This window comes from Phalacrocorax aristotelis, chromosome 8, assembly GCF_949628215.1.
Source record: "Phalacrocorax aristotelis chromosome 8, bGulAri2.1, whole genome shotgun sequence".
NCBI lineage: Eukaryota > Metazoa > Chordata > Aves > Suliformes > Phalacrocoracidae > Phalacrocorax > Phalacrocorax aristotelis.
This window is the reverse complement of record NC_134283.1, coordinates 3,867,396-3,887,243: the sequence shown is the minus strand read 5'-3', so window position 1 is coordinate 3,887,243 and position 19,848 is coordinate 3,867,396. Positions and strand designations below refer to the sequence as shown.

At 48.0% G+C, this 19,848-nt stretch overlaps 1 protein-coding gene and 1 long non-coding RNA gene across 7 annotated transcripts; one reads left to right on the top strand and one right to left on the bottom strand.

Annotated features, from left to right (window-relative positions):
* Positions 1 to 353: 353 nt before the first annotated feature.
* LOC142060897 (uncharacterized) lies at positions 354 to 4,969 on the bottom strand. 5 transcript variants are annotated; one of them, XR_012661975.1, is made up of 3 exons: positions 3,314 to 4,969; positions 1,402 to 3,189; positions 354 to 668 (listed from the first exon to the last, which is right to left on the bottom strand). It is a non-coding gene; the product is annotated as an uncharacterized LOC142060897 (long non-coding RNA). The 5 variants fall into 5 exon arrangements; XR_012661976.1 differs by having other exon boundaries at positions 1,402 to 4,157; positions 4,271 to 4,969; XR_012661974.1 differs by having other exon boundaries at positions 1,402 to 3,427; positions 4,271 to 4,969.
* Positions 4,970 to 5,052: 83 nt separating this feature from the next.
* On the top strand, positions 5,053 to 18,826 carry LOC142060896 (uncharacterized). 2 transcript variants are annotated; one of them, XR_012661972.1, is made up of 11 exons: positions 5,053 to 5,359; positions 7,437 to 7,571; positions 9,658 to 9,782; positions 10,080 to 10,148; positions 10,636 to 10,749; positions 11,546 to 11,661; positions 13,959 to 14,014; positions 15,502 to 15,554; positions 16,159 to 16,443; positions 16,808 to 16,964; positions 18,312 to 18,826. XR_012661972.1 is itself a non-coding variant. In XM_075101239.1 (11 exons), the coding sequence occupies exons 1-11, from the start codon at positions 5,153 to 5,155 to the stop codon at positions 18,412 to 18,414; spliced, it is 1,263 nt and encodes a 420-aa protein (XP_074957340.1). In that variant the 5' UTR covers positions 5,147 to 5,152; the 3' UTR covers positions 18,415 to 18,826. The 2 variants fall into 2 exon arrangements, 1 of the variants encoding a protein (XP_074957340.1); XM_075101239.1 differs by having other exon boundaries at positions 5,147 to 5,359; positions 16,159 to 16,286.
* Positions 18,827 to 19,848: the final 1,022 nt, after the last annotated feature.

Sequence of the window (19,848 nt, the reverse complement as noted above, 5' to 3'; positions counted from 1 at the left end):
GGCACAGGCTGCCCAGAGAGGTGGGGGAGTCACCATCCCTGGGGGTGTTCAAAACCATGTAGATGTGATGCCTCAGGGCATGGTTTAGGAGACCTGGGGGTGTTGGGTTAGGGGCTGCGCTTGATGATCCTACAGGTCTTTTCCAGCCTTAATAATTCTATGATTCTAATTCAAGAGCCTGTTCTGTGGCTGTTTCCTAAATTTGGTGAACCCAGGCTTTTACATTGGTAGTTACATCGGACAAATTGTTTTATATGGAAATATCATGACAATCCTTCAGAATTTCCCACTGCCTGTTAAGAAATATATATACCCAGTAGCTTTAAAAATGACATGCAAAATAGCCAACCATGCAGTGTGAGAGCTGTTGATACATTTAAAACACACAAAAAAGCTGAAGGGTGACAAACCAATTCTGACAGCTCCGGCACGCTTCTGCATCCTGTTTTTTCTTGTAGCATGAACACCATCTAGTGGGACACGGGCAGCAAGCGCATGAGGGGTTGTATCTGCCGATAAGTGCAATAAAACGCAGCTGCCCAGTGTTTGTGTGTGTTTCTGCTTTACTTTTTGTGTTTCCCTTTGCTTCTGTGCTGAAATATTAGGGACTTCAGAACAGCTTGCTTTTGTCCGTAGTATTCTATTTCCTGGCAGCTGGGTTTCACACGCTACAAGAAAAGAAGAAATATGCTGGTCTCATGCCAAGCTCTCTGCTATTCAAATGAAAGTATGTAAACATCCGTAGACACAAAGTCATAGAGGCTGATCTTTTTCCAAAACTTCCTTCTCCCTCCATGTTTTCCCTTAACCATAGAATCACAGAATGGTTTGGGTTGGAAAGGACATTTAAAGGACATCCAGTCTGACCCCCTGCAGTGAGCAGGGACATCTTCAACCAGACCAGGTTGCTCAGAGCCTGACCCTGGATGTTTCCAGGGATGGGACATCTCCCACCTCTCTGGGCAACCTGGGACAGGGTCTCACCACCCTCATTGTAAACGATTTTTTTCCTAATATCCAGTCTAAATCTACCCTCCTTTAGTTTAAAACCATCACCCCTTGTCCAGTCACACAGGCCTTGCTCAAGTGGTTGCCCCCATCCTTCCTATAGACCCCTTTAAGCACTGAAAGGCTGCAATAAGGTCTCCCCGCAGCCTTCTCTTCCCCAGGCTGAACAACCCCATCCAGGAATAAAAATGAAATGAAGAAAAGCTTTTTTTCTTGGGTACATGCTTATGTGGGGCGCAGTGCTGATTATGGCGAGCTTAACCCTTGAGAAAACTGAAACACCCTGCCTGCCTTGCGCTTTTATCGCAGGATCGCCAATACCTCACGCTTACCCCGAAGTACAAAAAGCTTAGGTACTGTGTTTTTTGTTTTGGTTTTTTTTAACAGTATTACCTAGGCAGGACTCTGCATGTTGTCACGCCCAGAAGGCTGTATACTTCAGCAGTTCCCATGCACGCTTTATCAGAAAGAGCTTCTAATTCAGTGGAAGTTTTGCAATCGATTTTGGGAGAACTGATGTTTAATGACTTGTCACCACAGCGTAACTAGTGCGTTTGCCCAGTGGATGGTGCATCACTTATTTCTGCAGCCCCGGGGGCAGCCTAAAATAGCGTTAGTCATACTGGCCACGTGACATGGGCGAACGGCGTTCCTCCAGGTGCAAATGCAGGGAGAAAAGGTGCATAGACAAGGCAGTTATTGGACAATTTTTTAAAGAAACATCACACATAATGAAATGTAACAAGTATAGGCTGAAACCAGGAACTTCTCGCCTGGATCTGAATGTTCTTGAAGTTCAGGCATGTCTGGGTCTCACACTACCAGTGTGAGCCTAGCCATTATTTCTGGGTGTTGTTCTGAAAATCCATTTGCATTTGCAGCTCTCTGAGGAGGAGAGGCCGTGATGCATTTTTGGTTTTGTTCTCTTGCCTTTGATTTCTGCTCAGACGCTGCTAGAGAGACCAGAGAGCTTTGTACAGCAAATACAGTCCGCACTCAAAGATCTTGAGAACCAGTTTGGACCGCAGAGCTACACTTAATTTTGCAGGCCCTTGATTTCTGAGGGTGTCAGAGTATATTTTCTAATGGAATATAGTCCTAACATACCAACTTCCTTTGCCAGGCAGCTGGATTTAAAAGAGGCAGTGCTGTTTAAAGTGTTCACTACGCAATGAGAAGCTCGATGGTCAACATTGCAGATGCTTAAGAGCAAGTTAGCAAATTTATGCTAACCAGAGATATTGAAATTCGGCTTTTGTTCTCCGTACGTTCAGCGCCATGCATCAGTCACAGGTTCCTCATTTCCTCCTGAACTTCAAAACAAACAAATCAGTTTAATATTTTCTTCCCCATGTTTTTGCTAAGCGCGTGGAGCACATCCTAGACTTGTTTTAATATGCCTCGCGTTGGTTTTGCCGTGCTGAAAACATTACCAGGCATGTCAGGACTTTGGTTCTTCTGCAAGTCCTGCAGGTTTGGAACCCATTTCCACAGAAAACAATATTGCCAAGGTAAATTGTTTGCCAGAGATAACTGCAAGTCCTCAAACAAATTACCTAAGAAATGTTGAAACATAATGGTGCACGAAGCAAATTGTTTCCATGCTTCCTGTCCTCGTAGGAAGGAACGGAGCTTATCTCTGTTACAGATTCCATGGGGACAGCCACAATGCCTTAACCGATGCGCTGTTTTGACTATGGGAGTTTTAAAATATTTCACATATCAGGGGAACGTATGAAATATTCATGCCCCGTTTATCGTCCCCTCAGAAATGCAAACACTGAAGTTCAAATGGTTGGTGTAAGGACTCTAACCCTTTGGCAAAGTGCAGTAAAGCCGCTCATGGGCTGCATTAGGAAAAAAGGAAGAGTTTACAAGAACACGTCGTTTGCCACAGGGCCGCACGACTCAAGCTGACTGGTGCTGCCGAGGGTTCAATTCTGCGCATGTTCGTAAAGTTCCCAAGGTTTGTCGTTTGGGTAGATTTTTCCCCATTGAATATTGCTTTGTGTCAATACTGTGTTTAAATTTTAACTAAAAATAAAAGCTGCTCTTCATAATCCATTCCCTTTGCAGCCTTCCTCTGTACTGGACCGTATCTCCCGTGCTGCAGGGGCAGGGTGATAACTTCGTGGCACACCTCCTGTGCTTAGACTGTTTTCAGTCCCTCCACAACACGATCTGAAGCAAGAAAATAACCTTACTATTTCTCTGGCTCTCTGCCTACTCTGTGTGGTTAACTTTAAGACATACCCCTTGAATATTAACTGAAGCAATGGCGATGTACAGAAATAAAGCCCTGCACCTCATTGTCTTCATCTCTGGTGCCTTCTGCTTTTCAGTTCCTGCCCCTCTACTTTTGTGGTCCATCGCAATAAGGCAATACAGAACAGTTGCGCCCGTTCTCAGAACAGGGGAACTGTGTAAAAATAAGGAAGCTTTTGAAGAAGAAGGTAACAGGAACATCTAAGACACTAAAGGCTTTTGAAGGGTAGATAGAAACGTGATCATAGCGGCAGAGTAAGTGCACATCAGTGTCAGAAAAGACTAGATAAAGGGCAAAAAGAAGCAGCAGAGCCAAGGAGGTTATTAAAACCAAGTTGTGTTCGGAGAAGAAAATCGAAAGAACCGTAAGCACTGATGTGTTAAGCACAAACCACAGCAGAGGTGGCATTATAACCGAATTGAGGGACAATTGAGATGAGGCATAAAAATGTACAATAAATGCTTTTTCAAGGATCAGGAAGTCCACTGAGAAGTCTGTAGAGCTAACAGGGTGTCAAAACACTCAGAAAATAATAGAAAGCATGGGTTCCAAGAGCCCCGTCTTTCTCCAAAGTGAGATCAGCTGCACTTTAACCACTCCTGAGCGGCTGGGTTTATTCTAGCATAGGGAAAAGAGGCCGAATGCTTGCTAATTGCAAAAGAAAGAGAAGATGTATTGTGCAGCTGGCCAAAAGCCTTCAAAAATACGGCTTCTAGAAACGGTACCTCCAAGAGACGCAGAAGGGATGCCCGCTGGGATTTTCTGGTGCCTTGCATGAAGCGGGCTGCAAAGCCTTTTCCCTGCCTCTTGGCTGGAGCTGGCAGCGGGAACCCACTTACGCTGAGACCCTCATAAAACAGAAATCCAGAGTAGGAACTGCGGTCTGAATCAAAGAGCTGGGAACATCCCCAACCTTCATCCCCGGGGCAGAGCGGCTGGTGTTGCCCTCATACCCCTCGCTAGCCCCGGTGGGGGGAGGGAGACCACAAAACCCACCTCTCCCGCACCACAACACTTAACCCGCAGGATTTCCTAGAGATTTGGCTGTGCCTCTTCAGGGGAAGCGCTCGAACTTCCCTTTGAGCGCTTCCATGCAGCTGGGCAAAACGCGCGCTGAGATCCCGTTTCTAGGGAGAAAAAATAAATAAATAAAATTAAATTTAAAAAAAAAAGGTGCAAATGCAACTTCCCAGAGTGACCTCAGCGCGTCGACAGCTGGGACAAGCCCCTCACGGAAATGACCACCGCCGGGACACCGGGTTGAGCGGCCCCGAGGCGGGGTCTGGCAGCGGCCGGAGCCAGCGCCGCGCCCCGCGCCCCTCTCCGCGCCCATTGCTCCGCCCCGCACCGCCCCGCGCCCCGCTCCGCGCCCATTGCTCCGCGCCCATTGCTCCGCCCCGCACCGCCCCGCGCCCCGCTCCGCGCCCATTGCTCCGCGCCCATTGCTCCGCTCCGCACCCCCCGCGCCCCGCTCCGCGCCCATTGCTCCGCGCCGCCCCGCCCCGCGCCCCGCTCCGCGCCCATTGCTCCGCCCCGCACTCCGCTCCGCGCCCATTGCTCCGCTCCGCACCCCCCGCGCCCCGCCCCGCGCCCATTGCTCCGCTCCGCCCCGCGCCCCGCTCCGCGCCCATTGCTCCGCTCCGCTCCGCCCCGCGCCCCGCTCCGCGCCCATTGCTCCGCTCCGCACCCCCCGCGCCCTGCCCCGCGCCCATTGCTCCGCTCCGCTCCGCTCCGCCCCGCTCCGCGCCCATTGCTCCGCTCCGCACCCCCCGCGCCCTGCCCCGCGCCCATTGCTCCGCTCCGCCCCGCGCCCATTGCTCCGCTCCGCCCCGCGCCCCGCTCCGCGCCCATTGCTCCGCTCCGCACCGCCCCGCCGCGATGCTGGGGCTGCTGGCGCTGCTGGGGGCGGCGGCGCTGCTGGCGCTGCTCGGGGGGCGGCGGGCGGCCCCCCCCGGCGCCTGGGCGCCGCTGAAGCGCTGGGCCCTGGGCTGCCTCCTGCTCTTCCTCGGCGCCTGGAGGCAGCGGGCGGCCGGCGGAGCTCCCGCCGAGCCACGGCGGCCGCGCCCGCTCCGCCCCGACCCCCACGTGAGTGTCCCGCCGCCGCCCCGGCACCGCCAAATCCTGGGACCCCCTTCCGTGACACCCCCTTCCCTGGCACCCCTGCCTCCCCCATCCTTGGCACCCCCATCTCCCTGCCCCCCAGGCACCCTTGGGACCGCATTCTCCCCACCCCCCAATCCCTGGAACCCCCATCCCCTGGGCCCCACAACACCCATTCCCCTTGGCCCCCCGTGGACCCCCACCACCTCCAGGGATCTGCACCTCTCCCAGCAAGGCAGCACCTTGCATCCCCCTGGGACCCGCATCCCTCAGGAACCCCCATCCCCCATCCCCTGCATGCTGGTGCGTGGCACCCCCCCACCGCCTGACCCCTCGGGGCCCCCATCCTTCCCCCCCAAACACATCCCAGGGAAGGCAGGGTGGGGATGTCGCTTTGGCTGCCCCTTGCAGGGAGAAGGTTTGTCCCAAACAGACCAGCTGATATCGGTGGGAAAAAGCAGATGCACTATGGGACACAGAAGCCGTTTATTTTCGCATACTTGGTGAACTGAGTCTAGTTTTCCAGGTGTACTTGTCTGCTTAAGAAATTATAAACCCTCTATCTACAACCTGTGTTCACGTACCAAAATACTGTGCCTGACGGGGAGATTTGGGTGGGGTTTGCTGTATTTTGTGGTGAGAGGGGGAGGTAGAAAGGCTGATGAGACAGGATTTCCCTCTGTTTTATCTTGTATAATCAAGATTTGGCTGAGATTTTGGATCCTAAGTAATTTCTGTGAAAAATCAACTTCTTGCTAACGTTTCCTGGAGCCTTCTGGGAATCCTGAAGTCACGTTATTTAACAAATGCATTGAGGATTCTGCTTAGCCTTAAAAAAAAAAAAAAAAAAAAAAAAGCAGCTGTTTTCTCTAGCTTTTACTTTCTGCTAATTAAGCTGCTCTTGGAGCATTTTAAAGCGTTTTGCCAATCTCGACCAAATCTGATAGGGCAAAAGTGACACCATCTTCCAAATCAAACTGACGTCCAGGGTGGTCTGTGATTTCCTCTCGGCTCCCTCAGGCAGCAGCACTGAAACAACACTTACAAGGGAGGTCTAAAAACAGATCTGGAAAATACTTCCAGAAATCACGTCTCTGAATTTTTGCGTCGGCATCCAATAGGCTCGCTCTGTGTGTATTTCCAGACTCCCCCTTTATCCGTGTGCACAAGGACAACAATAATCTGATTTTAGGGGTTTTTTTTTGCATTTTACGATGAATAGTTTTTCAGAAGCAGAACTTTGTCCGTGCCAAAAAAAAAAAAAATGCACACGTAAACTTAATTTCCATGCTCCAGCTTTTAAAGCTTCACTTTGAGCGAGTTCTGCATAAATACGTGAAAAGATAGGCCTGAATCTGAAGTTGTGGACTTCGGTGCCTAACAGGTTTTGAGATTTGAGACGTTAACTGGCCCTATACCGGCCCAGCTGCTGACCATGTTAGTAAAGTGCTGGGTTTCCTATGACTTTCTTTCTTTCTCTTTGTTTTTCCTTTTTAATTCTATGTTTCCCCTAAGTATAAGTTGTTCTACATGTAATTTGGAGGTAGGTGGGGAAACAGCATGTCTGTGGCTCAAATTTCTTCTTGCAGACACTCTTTTTGAGGACACATTTCATAAGGATTTTGCTCAAGGGGGCTTCTCGTTGCAAAATAATCATCTTAATTCAGGAAAATAGTTTACCTTGTCTGTGGCTATCGTGCAATAATTACGCCCCCTCTCTAAAACTGCCTCTCATCTGCCTCGTCGCTGCTTTCTGTGTCTGCCCTGACAAGGAAATGGGCAAACAAGAAAGGGAAAACTCTTTTGTGGCAGTGAATGATGTGAGCGTTGTATGCCAGGTTAACTAAATGTTCTCCGAGCACGTGGACCGTCCTCTCTTGTGAATGAGGCTTCGCTGCCGCTAGCAAAACTCTGGCTGTTTGCTGGGGTGCCTGCTGTTAAAGATTAAAAGTGAAACTAAAATTTGTTTCCTGAGAAGAAACCTATGGAAAACAAAGAATTACTCACCTTCTCCTCCTTTCCTGCCTCCAGCTGGAGCTGAAACCCATTTCCCTTTCCCTAGGCGCTTGATTCCGTTTACTTCACCGGCTTTGCGGAGACCACCAAGACCTTTGTCATCACTCGTCTTGCCAAACGTCCTAATGGGGTCTGTGAGATGTGGCTCTTCCTGAGGGTGGATGGAATAGGAGAGTTTGAAGTAAGTGGTGGAGGTGGGATGACGTTCAAGAGCAGTGCTTAACTCCTACCTTGAACCTGTGTTAGCATCCCAAGCCAAAATGAATGTTCTCTGCACCTTCCCTACTTGAATTTCCTAACAGGAAGACTGCTGTGGCTGAAGACAGTGGTAGAACTGGTAGGCCGGATCACTGGTTATGTCTAATTTTTTCAGTAGGTGTCTGACACTCATTCCTTTTTTCTCATAATGTGCACAAAACATTTTTTTTCTGAAAAATGTCTCAGTCAGTCTCGCAGGAAGGATTTGAGCATTCAGTCTTTCTGATCGTGTGAGCCTGTGGTTAATAAGTTATGCCATATGGTTATTCTTGATTTTTTTCCCCTTCTTTTAATAAGTGAATGCTATAAAAAACATTGTGGAATTGCCTCTTTGCAAAGACAAAGGAAAACTTTTCGATAGTTATATGTACATCTGCTTCATTCTTGCTGAAGGGAAGATGATATTAACCATATATTTTGCCTGTGGATTTTCTTTTTTCTTAAGAGCTGACTAGGTAGGAAAGGAGGAGAGAGCTGACATAAATCCCCTTGCACTCAACTGTCTTTATGTTCACAAAGTTGTTTTGCTAAGCAGTCACGACCAGCAAAAGCAGGGGATGTCCTATTTGCAGAAAACCAGAACAGAGAAGATTGATGTGCATTATTTGGTTTTCTAGTAATATTTAGTATAATGGTGCTACTTTGCGTGTAGCCAAGTTCAGGAGCTTCTCAGATCCTTCCCCACAGCAACAGGAATAAGCTCTGTGTTAGAAAGCTGGCAGCTGTAGGCAATAAGACATATTTTATAAAGAGTTTGCATGCACTAGTGTCATGGTTTCAGGTGGGATAGAGTTAATTTTCTTCACTCTAGCTGGTATAGTGCTGTGCTTTGAAATTAGCAGGGAAAAAAAAATCCTGTTGAGATAACAGACAGATGTTTAGGCTGTTGCTGGGTAGCGCTTATACTAGTCAAGGACATGTCCAGCCTCCCATGCTCTGCTGGGTGCACAAGAAGCTGGGAGGGGAGGGGGCACAGCTAAGAGAGCGATTCAAACTGACCAAAGGGATATTCCATATCATGTAACGTCATGCCCAGTATGCTACCTGGGAGGGGCTGGCCGGGGGAGGGAGGGGGCAATCGCGGCTCGGGGACGGGCAGCGTCGGTCGGAGGGTGGTGAGCGGCTGTATCGTTCGTGTTTCTGCGTTTTTTTTCCCGTTTTCCCTTTCCTTCCTTTTCCCTTTTATTATATTAGCATTATTGTCATTATTATCATAATCATTTATCATCATCATTTTATTGTAATCATTAAACTGTGCTTATCTCAACCCACAAGTTCTTTTGCTCGTCCAATTCTCTTCCCCATCCCACGGGGGTGGGGGGGGGATGTGAGCGAGCGGCTGCGTGGTGTTCTGTTGCCAGCTGAGGCTGAACCACGACAGTCTATTTTTGGCGCCCAACGTGGGGCTCGAACCCACGACCCTGAGATTAAGAGTCTCATGCTCTTTTTCAGTTGGAGTATAGCGGGCTTCAGACCCTCTGTATCCCCGACTCCAAAACCCTAGGGGTCGACCTCGGGTCTCCCCATGCGCTTTCTGCCAGAGGCTCCAGGTAGGGCCATTCTTTTTCTGGGTCACTTGATAGAGAGGGCTCACGATCAGACTGTAGTGTGGAATATCCATTCTCCAAAAACCCACAACGCCCAAGAAATTTAAATAATTTCAGAGGTTCATCAAATTCAGCCTAAAAATAAATTTACCCCCAAAGCCCTGCATGAGCTTGGCTGTAAACTTGACAGTCACCGGCGTAAGGAGCTGAGCTCTTGCAGTGACCTCCGTTCCCACAAGTAACTCAGTTGTATTATCTGAAGCAATGATGTATTATCTTAAAACTCAGGTGCTTTAGATGCAATTTTCGTTCTCCAATAATCCGATTAACAGAAGCAGGTAGAACTGAAAAGTCAGTTCAACCAAATGTTCCTCCTGCAGAGGGACCACCAGAGCAGGAATTCACCCACGTTACATCCCCAAAATGAAATTTAAAAGATGTTTTCCTTAAACACCTTTTTAGCACCCACAACATCCAAACATGATGGTGAGTGATGAATCAGAAGAGATTTGGAGTGGAGGAGGGCTCACTGTTGAGTACGTAGAGCCCCAAGCACGCTGGAGAATAAGCTTCGACGGACTACTCAGGTATTGCAGCACTCTCTAGTTTCATTTGTCTACGCTTAAGAACAAGGCTTTTTGAACACAGTCTGGAAATATATTTAACCGACTTGAACCAAAAGCTATTTGGTAGCAATAGCACGTGTTGATTTTTATGGAATGAAAATACAGCTAGTAATATCTGCATCCAGTGTAGGGTTGTAATGTAGCGTTACTATTCTACCTTAACACACAATAGTGTCATTCTGCAGTGTCTCCTATTGCATCCACTTCCAAACACGTTTCTTTAGGAGTGATACAAAATTGTAGTGCTTTGCCTTACAGGAAAGGACCCTACCGACAGCAGTGGAGTGAGGAGGAAGGCGAACTTGTACCCGTTAAATTCTCTATCCAGTAAGAGCATTTCGGTTTTGCTTTGGGCTGTACAGTGAGTTCATGGTTAGAGATGTGGTTACTGTTTTCAAAGGGTCATTTGCACGAAGTAACACAAGAAGCCCCTGCCTCTGCTTTCGCTTTCCGTTTATGGACTTTGTCTGATAAAAAGATCACTTGCTGTTAAAATAGCAGAGTGTTTCTGGAGTAATGCTGCATTTGTACCTCTGAATAGGCTGCACGAGAGACAGCAGCTTGCTTTCTCTTGCGGCTCTGCCCTGCCAGCTTCCCTTCCTAGGTAATCCGTTGACTCTCGCAGGCTATTGTTGCTCTTCCCAGTTTCCTTTTCTTTGCTTCCTTGAAAAGTAGTAACGTACTGAAAGTTACAAAAATCAGAATTATCCAGTAATGGTAAAATACAAAGACTGCCAGAGTAGCAGGAGCACAACTTGGCCGGGTATCACCCAGAAGCTAATAATGTCTTTTATGTTTCCCCCTCTTTTCCTAGTTGGGAGAACTTCACAGAAGTCTTTAACTTTAGTGTCGACAGTCACCCCAGCACATTTGCACGCGCTTTTGCCCAGGAACCTTGGACCATCGAGTTCTTCCAGAGGGTCAAAAAGTGAGATTAATTTCTTCGGGGGTTAACAGTAATTTTTCTACAGATCTCTTCAGGGTCTGTCATGTGTTGTTTTAGGTGATTTTAGAAGGTGGTATTAATTTGAAGTGAGCTAATACAGGACATGGCTCCTCTCAGGTGTCTCCTGGTTTCACTACCACACCAGACCTGGCAACCTCTAAGGAGGATCCTGCACATAGACGGGGTCTTCCTGATACGTGGGTGGAGGGATGTGCCCACAGTTTTGGTCTGTAAAACCTTGAGCATTAGGAATATTTCTTTTTCATTGCTAACAAACTGATTTAGGCCTCTTCCAAAACCAATGGTGCAGGTATATCTAAGCAAAGGTAGGATATAATCGTGTGAAAGGAGGGCTAAAGTGGGTCTCTTAATTACTATACAAGCTTTAGAGAGCTGAAACTACAGGAACAAAATATGAGCATCAATAGCGTATTGTTTAATACAGGCAGAAAACATGTATATCAATAGTGATACCTGCTGACTTCTAAGCAGCATCTGTTTGCTCGTACAGCTTTTTTTTCAAACAAAGGGCATTTCTATAGTCTGTCAGGGTGGGAATTTGCTGCTGTTTCATTCTCAGGTGTCTCGTAGACATTATGTAGCAATAACTGGGAAATGTATAGGTGTTTGCTAATGTGTAAAATCCAGCGTAGCCATGATCCAGATGCTCTGAAAGCTGTTCATTTCAGGACGTAAGTCTGTCAGGTTGGCATTGGGGACGCCTTGATTTTGCCTTGTTGACTTTGTTTGTGCTGATTCACTCTTTTCTTTCTCCCAGGCAAAGGGAACAACATTTCCGACATGAGCAGTGGGGCCAGTCTGTTGGAGAAATTGAAATAGAAAATCATGAGAAAACTGAACTTTCCCTCAAAGGCGTTCGGAGCCACTCTTACGGTAACAGCACCAGAAACAACCCACATGCTTGGCTGCCTTCACTAGAGATGGTACTGGGAGGGCAGTGGGACTAAAGATTCTTTAAAAATAACTAATTCCATGACTGGGAATGAAGTTAAGGCATTTCAGAGGAAATACCTTTCTTATGGCTAAGCTTCACATGTCATAATGTCCTGAATTGAGGCCTTGCAGTTACAGTTTCTAAATGAAGAAGAAACGTGACAGCTTGTTCCTAAGACACTCCCAGTCCTGGGATCACTCCCTCTTGCTCTTACAGCCCCTAAAGCTGAGGGTCCCTGGCAGAGGGGCTGAGGACCAAAGAGTTTGCCTTTCACAGAATCGCAGAATCACAGAATCACAGAATGGCAGGGGTGGGAAGGGCCCTCTGGAGCTCATCCCGTCCCACCCCCTGCCTGAGCAGGCACCCCCAGAGCAGGGGCACAGGGCCGCGTCCAGGCGGGGGGTGAATGTCTCCAGGGAAGGGACCCCACAGCCTCTCTGGGCAGCCTGTGCCCCTGCTCTGGCACCCGCACAGGGAAGGGGTTTGTCCTCATGTTCAGGTGGAACTTCCCGTGTTCCAGCTTGTGCCCGTGGCCCCTCGGCCTGGCGTTGGGCACCACTGAAAAGAGCCCGGCCCCATCCTCCTGACACCCGCCCTTCAGGTATTTATAAGCATCGATGAGATCCCCCTCAGCCTTCTGCTCTCCAGGCAGAACAAGCCCAGGTCTCAGCCTTTCCTCCCAAGGGAGATGCTCCAGCCCCTGATCCCCTTGGCAGCTCTGCGCTGGCCTTGCTCCAGCAGTTCCCTGCCCTTCTTGCACTGGGGGGCCCAGACCTGGCCACAGCCCTGCAGGTGTGGCCTCACTGGGGCAGAGCAGAGGGGGAGGAGAACCTCCCTCGCCCTGCTGGCCACGCTCCTTTCCATGCACCCCAGGACACCGCTGGCCCCCTTGGCCCCAAGGGCCCGGTGCTGGCTCAGGGTCACCTCGCTGCCCCCCAGCACCCCCAGGGCCTTCTCAGCAGAGCCGCTCTCCAGCAGGTCCCGCCTAGCCTGTACTGGTGCCTGGGGTTGTCCCTCCCCAGGGGCAGGGCCTTGCACTCGCTCCTGTTGGATTCCCTGAGGTTCCCCTGGGCCCAGCTCTCCAGCCTGGCCAGGTCTCGCTGGATGGCAGCACAGCCTTCTGGTGTATCAGCCGCTCCTCCCAGCTTGGGATCATCAGCAAACTTGCTGAGGTTACGCTCTGTCCCATCATCCAGGTCATTGATATTAAACAGGACTGGACCCAGCACAGACCCCTGGGGAATGCCACTAGTTACAGGCCTCCAAACAGAGACTGCCCTGTTGATCACGACCCTCTGAGCTCTGTTGTTCAGCCACTTCTCTGTCCACCTCACTGTCCACTCATCCAACCCACACTTCCTTAGCTACCCAAGTGCTGGGAGCCTGTCTGAGCAAAGAGCTCCTTTTATCCTTGTTATCCATCAAAGGTACCAGAGTAGACCTGAGTTTTGACTCATATTTCGTTCCTGTGTTTTCAGCTCTCTTCTCCTGAGTCACTAGTGATAGAATGAGAGGAAACTGCTTCAAGCTGCCTCAGGGGAGGTTTAGATTGGCTATTAGGGAAAATCTATTCACTACAAGAGTGGTCAGGCCCTGGCACAGGCTGCCCAGAGAGGTGGGGGAGTCACCATCCCTGGGGGTGTTCAAAAAAGATATAGATGTGACACTTCAGGGCATGGTTTAGGAGGCCTGGGGGTGTTGGGTTGGGGGTTGGACTTGATGATTCTAGAGGTCTTTTCCAACGTAAATGATTCTAAGTAGGCATGAAGCCTCCCTGAACCACAAATCCCATCTTCCTCTCTCCACCTCATTAAAGGCTGATGCTCCTCAAGGCAGCAATATTCCTATTTAAGGGAGAGATGGGATATAAGCTCACAGCTGGGCCAGATGAGTGCAGAGGTTCGTGATGGGGAGAATTTGGTCCATTCGTGTCTCGTAAGCTGCTGCAAAGGCATTGACACATTTGGAGCTGTTAAAATGTTTTGTGACGTTTTCCTGGATTTGGCCAGTATGTAGACCCGGTGTCAGCGTGACATGACATTTTACTCTGCTTCCCTTTCCATTAGGCCTTGAACTAGTGGAAAAAGAGGAACAATTCCATTATTGTTTTGGGGGCATGTTTAGCCTGTTATCAATTACTGGAGAATTTCTTTACTCAATGTCAAGTCAGGTACCATTATTTCATCTTTTCCCGCAATGGTTAACTTTATTTGGGTGATTTTGTTCTTTTTTGCAGGTATCAGGAACTGGTCTGAGATTTACCGGTATGTCATGATTTTGGCACGCTTTGAGGTAGGTATTAACATGCCAATATGCTACTTAACCATGAAAACGGAGGTGTTCCAAACACCTCATATTTAAATATCCAGAAATAAGGCATGGGGAGCATCCACAGGGTGCAATTGGAAGTGCTAACTGTTGCCATCATTAGCACATATCAATGTTGGAAGCAGCTCTCAAAAGCAGAGCCATGTGTGTAAAAACTGAGATTTTGCTACACTAGTTGAACCAAAAATTGTTTTGGTAACTTGAAACTGTTTGTTTTGGCTTTTTTTAGGAAATAAAATAGATAGGCTGCTTTACAGGACAAATTCTCAGCTGCCGCAGATACCCAGTGCTCTGAGGAGCTGATGCAGTGCTCATTCACACTAATTGAGAGGCCGAGGTGTTTGAAGGCATCCTAAGCCCTCATGACAGCAGTCAGCAAATATTTCTGCCAGGGCTCAGCTCTAATCTCTGCTTTGCCCTTGTGGCTGCGCCAAAGGAGTGTCTGCGCTGTGGCTGCTGGGAGCGCACAGCCTGGGGAAGTGCTGAATGCTGGCATTGCAAGCTGGCGTGCAACCCGAACAGATGCTCCTGAAAACGCGTTTCCTTTGCCAACACAGGTGTAAAGAAATCTAAATTCTGTTATAGGCAGCATTGCAGGAGTTAAGACTGAATGCAGAATAAAAATTCTTTCCCAGGTAAAGCTGGGCAGCACAAAAACACACCTTGGAAAATCCTGCATACGTGCAGATCCAGTAGCTGCCGAGATTTAACATATGCCTGTGTTCCTTTTCATAAGACTCTGCTTTTGCACTGTGATATGTATAGTCCGGTAGTAACCTCTCCCTTTTCTTCATAGTTATTCAGGATTCAAAATAGCTGTGGCTTTTCCTCCCCTAATTAAAAGCCAACTGACTGTTAAGAAGGAATTCAAGTTTATCACTGATTGAAGTTTGGAGTCCTCATACCCTGAGTTGTCTGTACATATGTAACATCACAGTGTAGGCTTATATTTGCCTCAGAGCAGCCCAAGTGGAGCATGAAGGGATTCAGACTCAAGGATGGAAGAGAAATGAATAAAAGCATGAGATTCCAGTTCCTTCCTATTTAACATTTTCCCCATATGCTGCTCTTAGGCATAGAATAATATAGGTTAGAAGAGGTGTCTGGTCACAGCAGGGCCAACCTTCATAGGTGGCCCATCAGTTTTGAACATGCCTAGCTGACATCTCTGCATGTATTCTTTCCCTCCTCCTCTTATGTCCACTTGCTCTGGACTTTCTGTTGTCCTTAATGTCCTTAATTTGTCCTCCATGTGTCTGGTTTATATTTTTGGACTCTTATTTGCAGCCAGATTTTCATGGAAGATGTGTTGAGAAGATTAAAAAGTATAAAGTCATCGCACACTGCATAACCTGAGTTATAGCCAGTGGTTTCTTGGTCAAGTCAGCGTATGATCCGCACAAACAGGTCCACACAAATTAGACTGCTTTTTCTTTATTGCACTCTTACAGGATGGGACTGCAGCACATTTAACAGTTATTAATATGCCAGCCACCACAACTAAGTAAGTAACCAAGGGAATTTACGCTGCTAAAATATACGTCTTAAAGGTGGCAGAAGTTGCTCTGCAGGATGCCTTTATGCACATTCTTGCTTTGAACTTGCGTAGCCCAATTTCCATCCACACCCTCTTGCTCTCCACTCCCTCCACCCAATTTTCCATTTGCAGTTAGTCACAAGGTCAGCTTTTACCTTCAATTGCTTCCTTCCCATTCAATTACTGCTTGGCTGAGGCAGCTGCCTGTCTTGCCGCCTAGATGATTTAAGGTACAAATTGAGGACTTCCAGCTATTTAAGAAGGTGTGTCTGCCTGCGGCGGGGCATTACGCAGGGAGCCCTGCTTTGCTGACTGGCACTCTGTGCCTGTGACCTCCCTGTCCCACGTGCCCACCACAGTCCATCCTGCCAGCCTCGTCGCCTTCCCTGGATGCACGGCTTCCCCCGCAGAGCGTTTGCAATATTCCACAATAGAACCTTTACTTTTTGATTGCTGCTGCTCTCCGGGGATGAAAGCCATGCTCAGCGCTGAGCTCCCCTGCAAGGCCAATGTGCTGGTCCATTTGAGCTTTGGTTGGACTTTAATTCTGCTCCATTCCTTTCCCCTTCAGCCTCACTGTAGGTTATGTCTTTTTCCCCGATGGGAGGAAGGCTGGCATTGAGTGGTCCAACGCCTCGCTGGCTGAGATGGCTGATGACGGTGTTATCAAGGATGAATATGGAGTCAGTTTTACTGCCGGTAAGCTAAATGTCGCCCGCCTATATCTGCCTTCAGCGTTTTGGCATGCAGTTCATTTAGCGGAGGAAAGACTATTCAGTGAAATTCCATGTGATCCTTGGAGAAAACCTGAAAGCGAAAGGCATCATCTTACACCCTGAGAAATTTACTTCCGCGCGTAAGTCATGCGTGTAGCGCGTCGTCGGTGTAACGGTGTGTGCCCGCTGCAGGGCCAGGGCCACGGGCAGCTCTGTCGGAGGGAGAGTTACAGTTTCTATTTGTGGTGGGTGTTGCTTATTTTAATCCAGATAAGTTATGTGATTTTTCACTTCTGGGGTGTCAAAACATATGTTTTAGGTGGATTCGGCCGCTCTTGAAATACGGCTTGATCAAAACTTAATGCACAAAGCAGACAGGAAAACTATTGCCCTTTAGAAAAGTGTAAGAAGAAACCATATGCAAAAATAATAGATTTTGGGATTTTTTGAGATAAATTACTACTGAAGGTGGGAGACATTCTTCTCGGTTTACTCTTATCAAAGGTGGCAAGTACTTTGATGTTTCTGCATCGCTGGATAAGCAGGCCTGCCCCATGGTGTATAACGGCCTGACTGGAAGAGGCGTTTTCCACGAGTGCATTGCAGGTTTCCGACTGAACGCGTTAACACAAGGCTGGGGCTTGGTTGAATTTTATTACAGGTAAAACAATGACAGGCAAAAAGAGGTAAAGAATTTCCATCCTCCTATATTGGCCTGTGTGGCTAGGGCTCCATAGATATTTGAAGTATAAATCTACAGATTTTTTAATCTGATGTAAAGAAATGTTGTTCATTTAATGCTTAATGTGTTTATTAAATTGACAAACATGATGTATATTATTTGAAAAACAATGATTGTGCAAGCACTTCGTACCTGCAGACAAACCACAGGCACTTGTTCAGTTGTTTGTTACATAGGTTTATGCAGGATTTTTATACAGATGTCCATATAGGTTTATGAGTTGGTGGATGGTCCATTCTGGAAACTGTGCCAGGGGAGGGTTAGGCTGGGTATTAGGAAAAGGTTCCTCCCCCAGAGGGTGGTGGAGCCCTGGAACAGGCTCCCCAGGGAGGCATCACGGCACCAAGGCTGGCGATATTCCAGAAGCACTTGGACAAGGCCCTCAGAGACACGGTGTGAATTTGGGGTTGTCCCGTGCAGGGACGGGAGCTGGGCTCGATGGTCCTCGTGGGTCCCTTCCAGCTCAGGGCATTCTATGAGTCTATGATTTAGGCAGTCTGTCGCATTATAAAAACAATGAGACCTCTACCCCAAACAGCAGGCAACTGTTTACAGAGCGAAATCTGCTCGCCCGAGTATTTGTCAGACTAGAGCACAGGAGAGACAAATGTTCAGAAACTCAGTACAGGAACGCCGCTTCTCGGGGAAAGGATTAGATCAACAAAATACGGGCTTCCCAGTGAAGTGCTGTTTCTCCCACAACATGATCGTGACAGACTTTTACTGGAGCCTTTTCCCTTTCCTCTCATGAAAAAAAGGCAAGTTTGGTTGTTTACATTTAGTTTGCTTTTAAAAATAAGCACTAATTCTTGGCTGTCAGAAGAAATGCCATAGATGACTTTCAGAAGACTGAGAGCGCAGGTTCTTCTGAAAACCAGACACATTTAAAGCACATAAAATAGGCCACTAAATCCCCAAACGCCCGCTGGTTGAACTTGAAAGCCTTGGCCTGTAGCTGCTGCCAGGTACCTGCTCCCCTCCCGTCACTGGCCGTCAAAACCTGCATGGTGGAGGAAATGACCCAGCACAGAAAGTCTCCACCAAAGACTTTCCTGCCAAACAAGGCACCCTCTGCAAGTCCGGACAGTCCTGGACGTTTCTAGATCCACCCAGGAAGGATTAATGTGGCAATGCTAAGAAAATCCCCGTAGGCTCCCATCTCGTACCTGCTTCCAAATCAAAACCACGTTAGAAACTGAAGGGTGGGTGTCTGGTTGTTCCCCCTCGCCGCACAGCGCCAACTCCGCATCGCTACTCTTCTTGCAGGGACGAAGCCTCCCAGCTGGTTCCGAATTTGCAGCTTGGTTCAAAAGCCGAAGGGACCGACCTTTCCTCCTGGCACCCTGCGACTGACGGCTCTCCCCCGTGAGCATCTGCAGGCTTGTCCCAGCGACGTTAGCAAGCAGCAGCTTTCAAAAAAACCCCATTATTCCCCACAAAATGCAGAGTTTTGAGTGTGGAACTCGTCACAGGATGCTGCAGAGGTCGAGGGTATAAAAGGATTTGGAGGGAACTGAGGTATATTTTAGTTGTGCAGCTCTTAGTGGTCACTAATCGTGGTGGTCTGGAGGCAATTTAAAGGAGACCTCTGGACAGCTGGTTGCAGGAGGAGTGCACTAGGAGGGGTCGCTCTATGCTGTCGTTCGGTATTTTTCCTAAACTGCCAGCCGCTCTCCACCGTGAAGACCAGGACGCTGGGCTATGTGGATCCCTGACCCAATTTAGCAGTTCCTCTGTTCTTTCGGATTTGTTTTTGAAATAAAAGCTCTCTTTCTGAACCATCTGGTTGTTATAGTCATTAAAACATGGGAAAAAGCTATTACAGGAAACTATATTGATTTGGTAGTCTTGCCTATAACTGTATGAGAGCTCAACTGGAGGAAGTAGGGGAGAGCACGTGTCCTCTAGGTGTCCTCTAGGAATAGCATTAATGGCCAATGAAATAAGTGATACAAACATATTTTTCCCTTGTCTGAAGGAAGGCCAGGGTCTGGTAGTCCGATTTAGAAGACGTTCTGAATTTCTCATCATTCACTTGAATTTAGATGCCATATTAATCACAACATCCATATTAGTCACCGATAGCTGCTGGCCCAAGGTAACCTACAGTGTATTCCCTACCTAGACACATCTTGCCATTAAACACTGAAAATTAAACACACTTGTGCTGTGTCGAGAAAAAATCATTACGAGGAGGATCTGGACAGAAGAAGTTAAGGAAAGATGCCTCATTCTTTGTACCAGGCAGCAATGCTGTGCAGTTGCTGGGAGCATCGTAAGGATATAATATTACCTCCACCCCATTTATGAAAGTAGTGAAATCTGGGTGCATATATATGTTTATAATCTCTGCCTGGGTTGGCACTGGAGGAGATTTTAATAGACTTTAAAGACTTTCTCCTTTCTGAGATAGTCCTTACACCTATTACTATAACAGCATCATGTGCAGAATGGGTGTATGAATGTAAGAATATCCAGCCTACATATCTTATGGCAACGACTGCGTGTTCAAATCTGGGATGCGTTACTGAACAAGCCTGGGATGATGTAAGCAACAGGCTGATACAATGCAACAGGCTGATTTTATCAGCCGTCTCTTCTGCAGCTGTGTAGTAGGGTAGAGAGAGTCACACTCCCCAGTTTATAACATTGTCCCCGATCTGCGTTTGTGCCCGTGAGCTGTACCCCACCGAACGCACAGGTTGGTGGTGCAAGGGCCGTGCCCCTCCTTGCACCCCGAACCATCAGCCGTACGTGCGAAGCAGGCTTAGAATTGCATTGCTTTTGGGCTAGTCGTTGATTC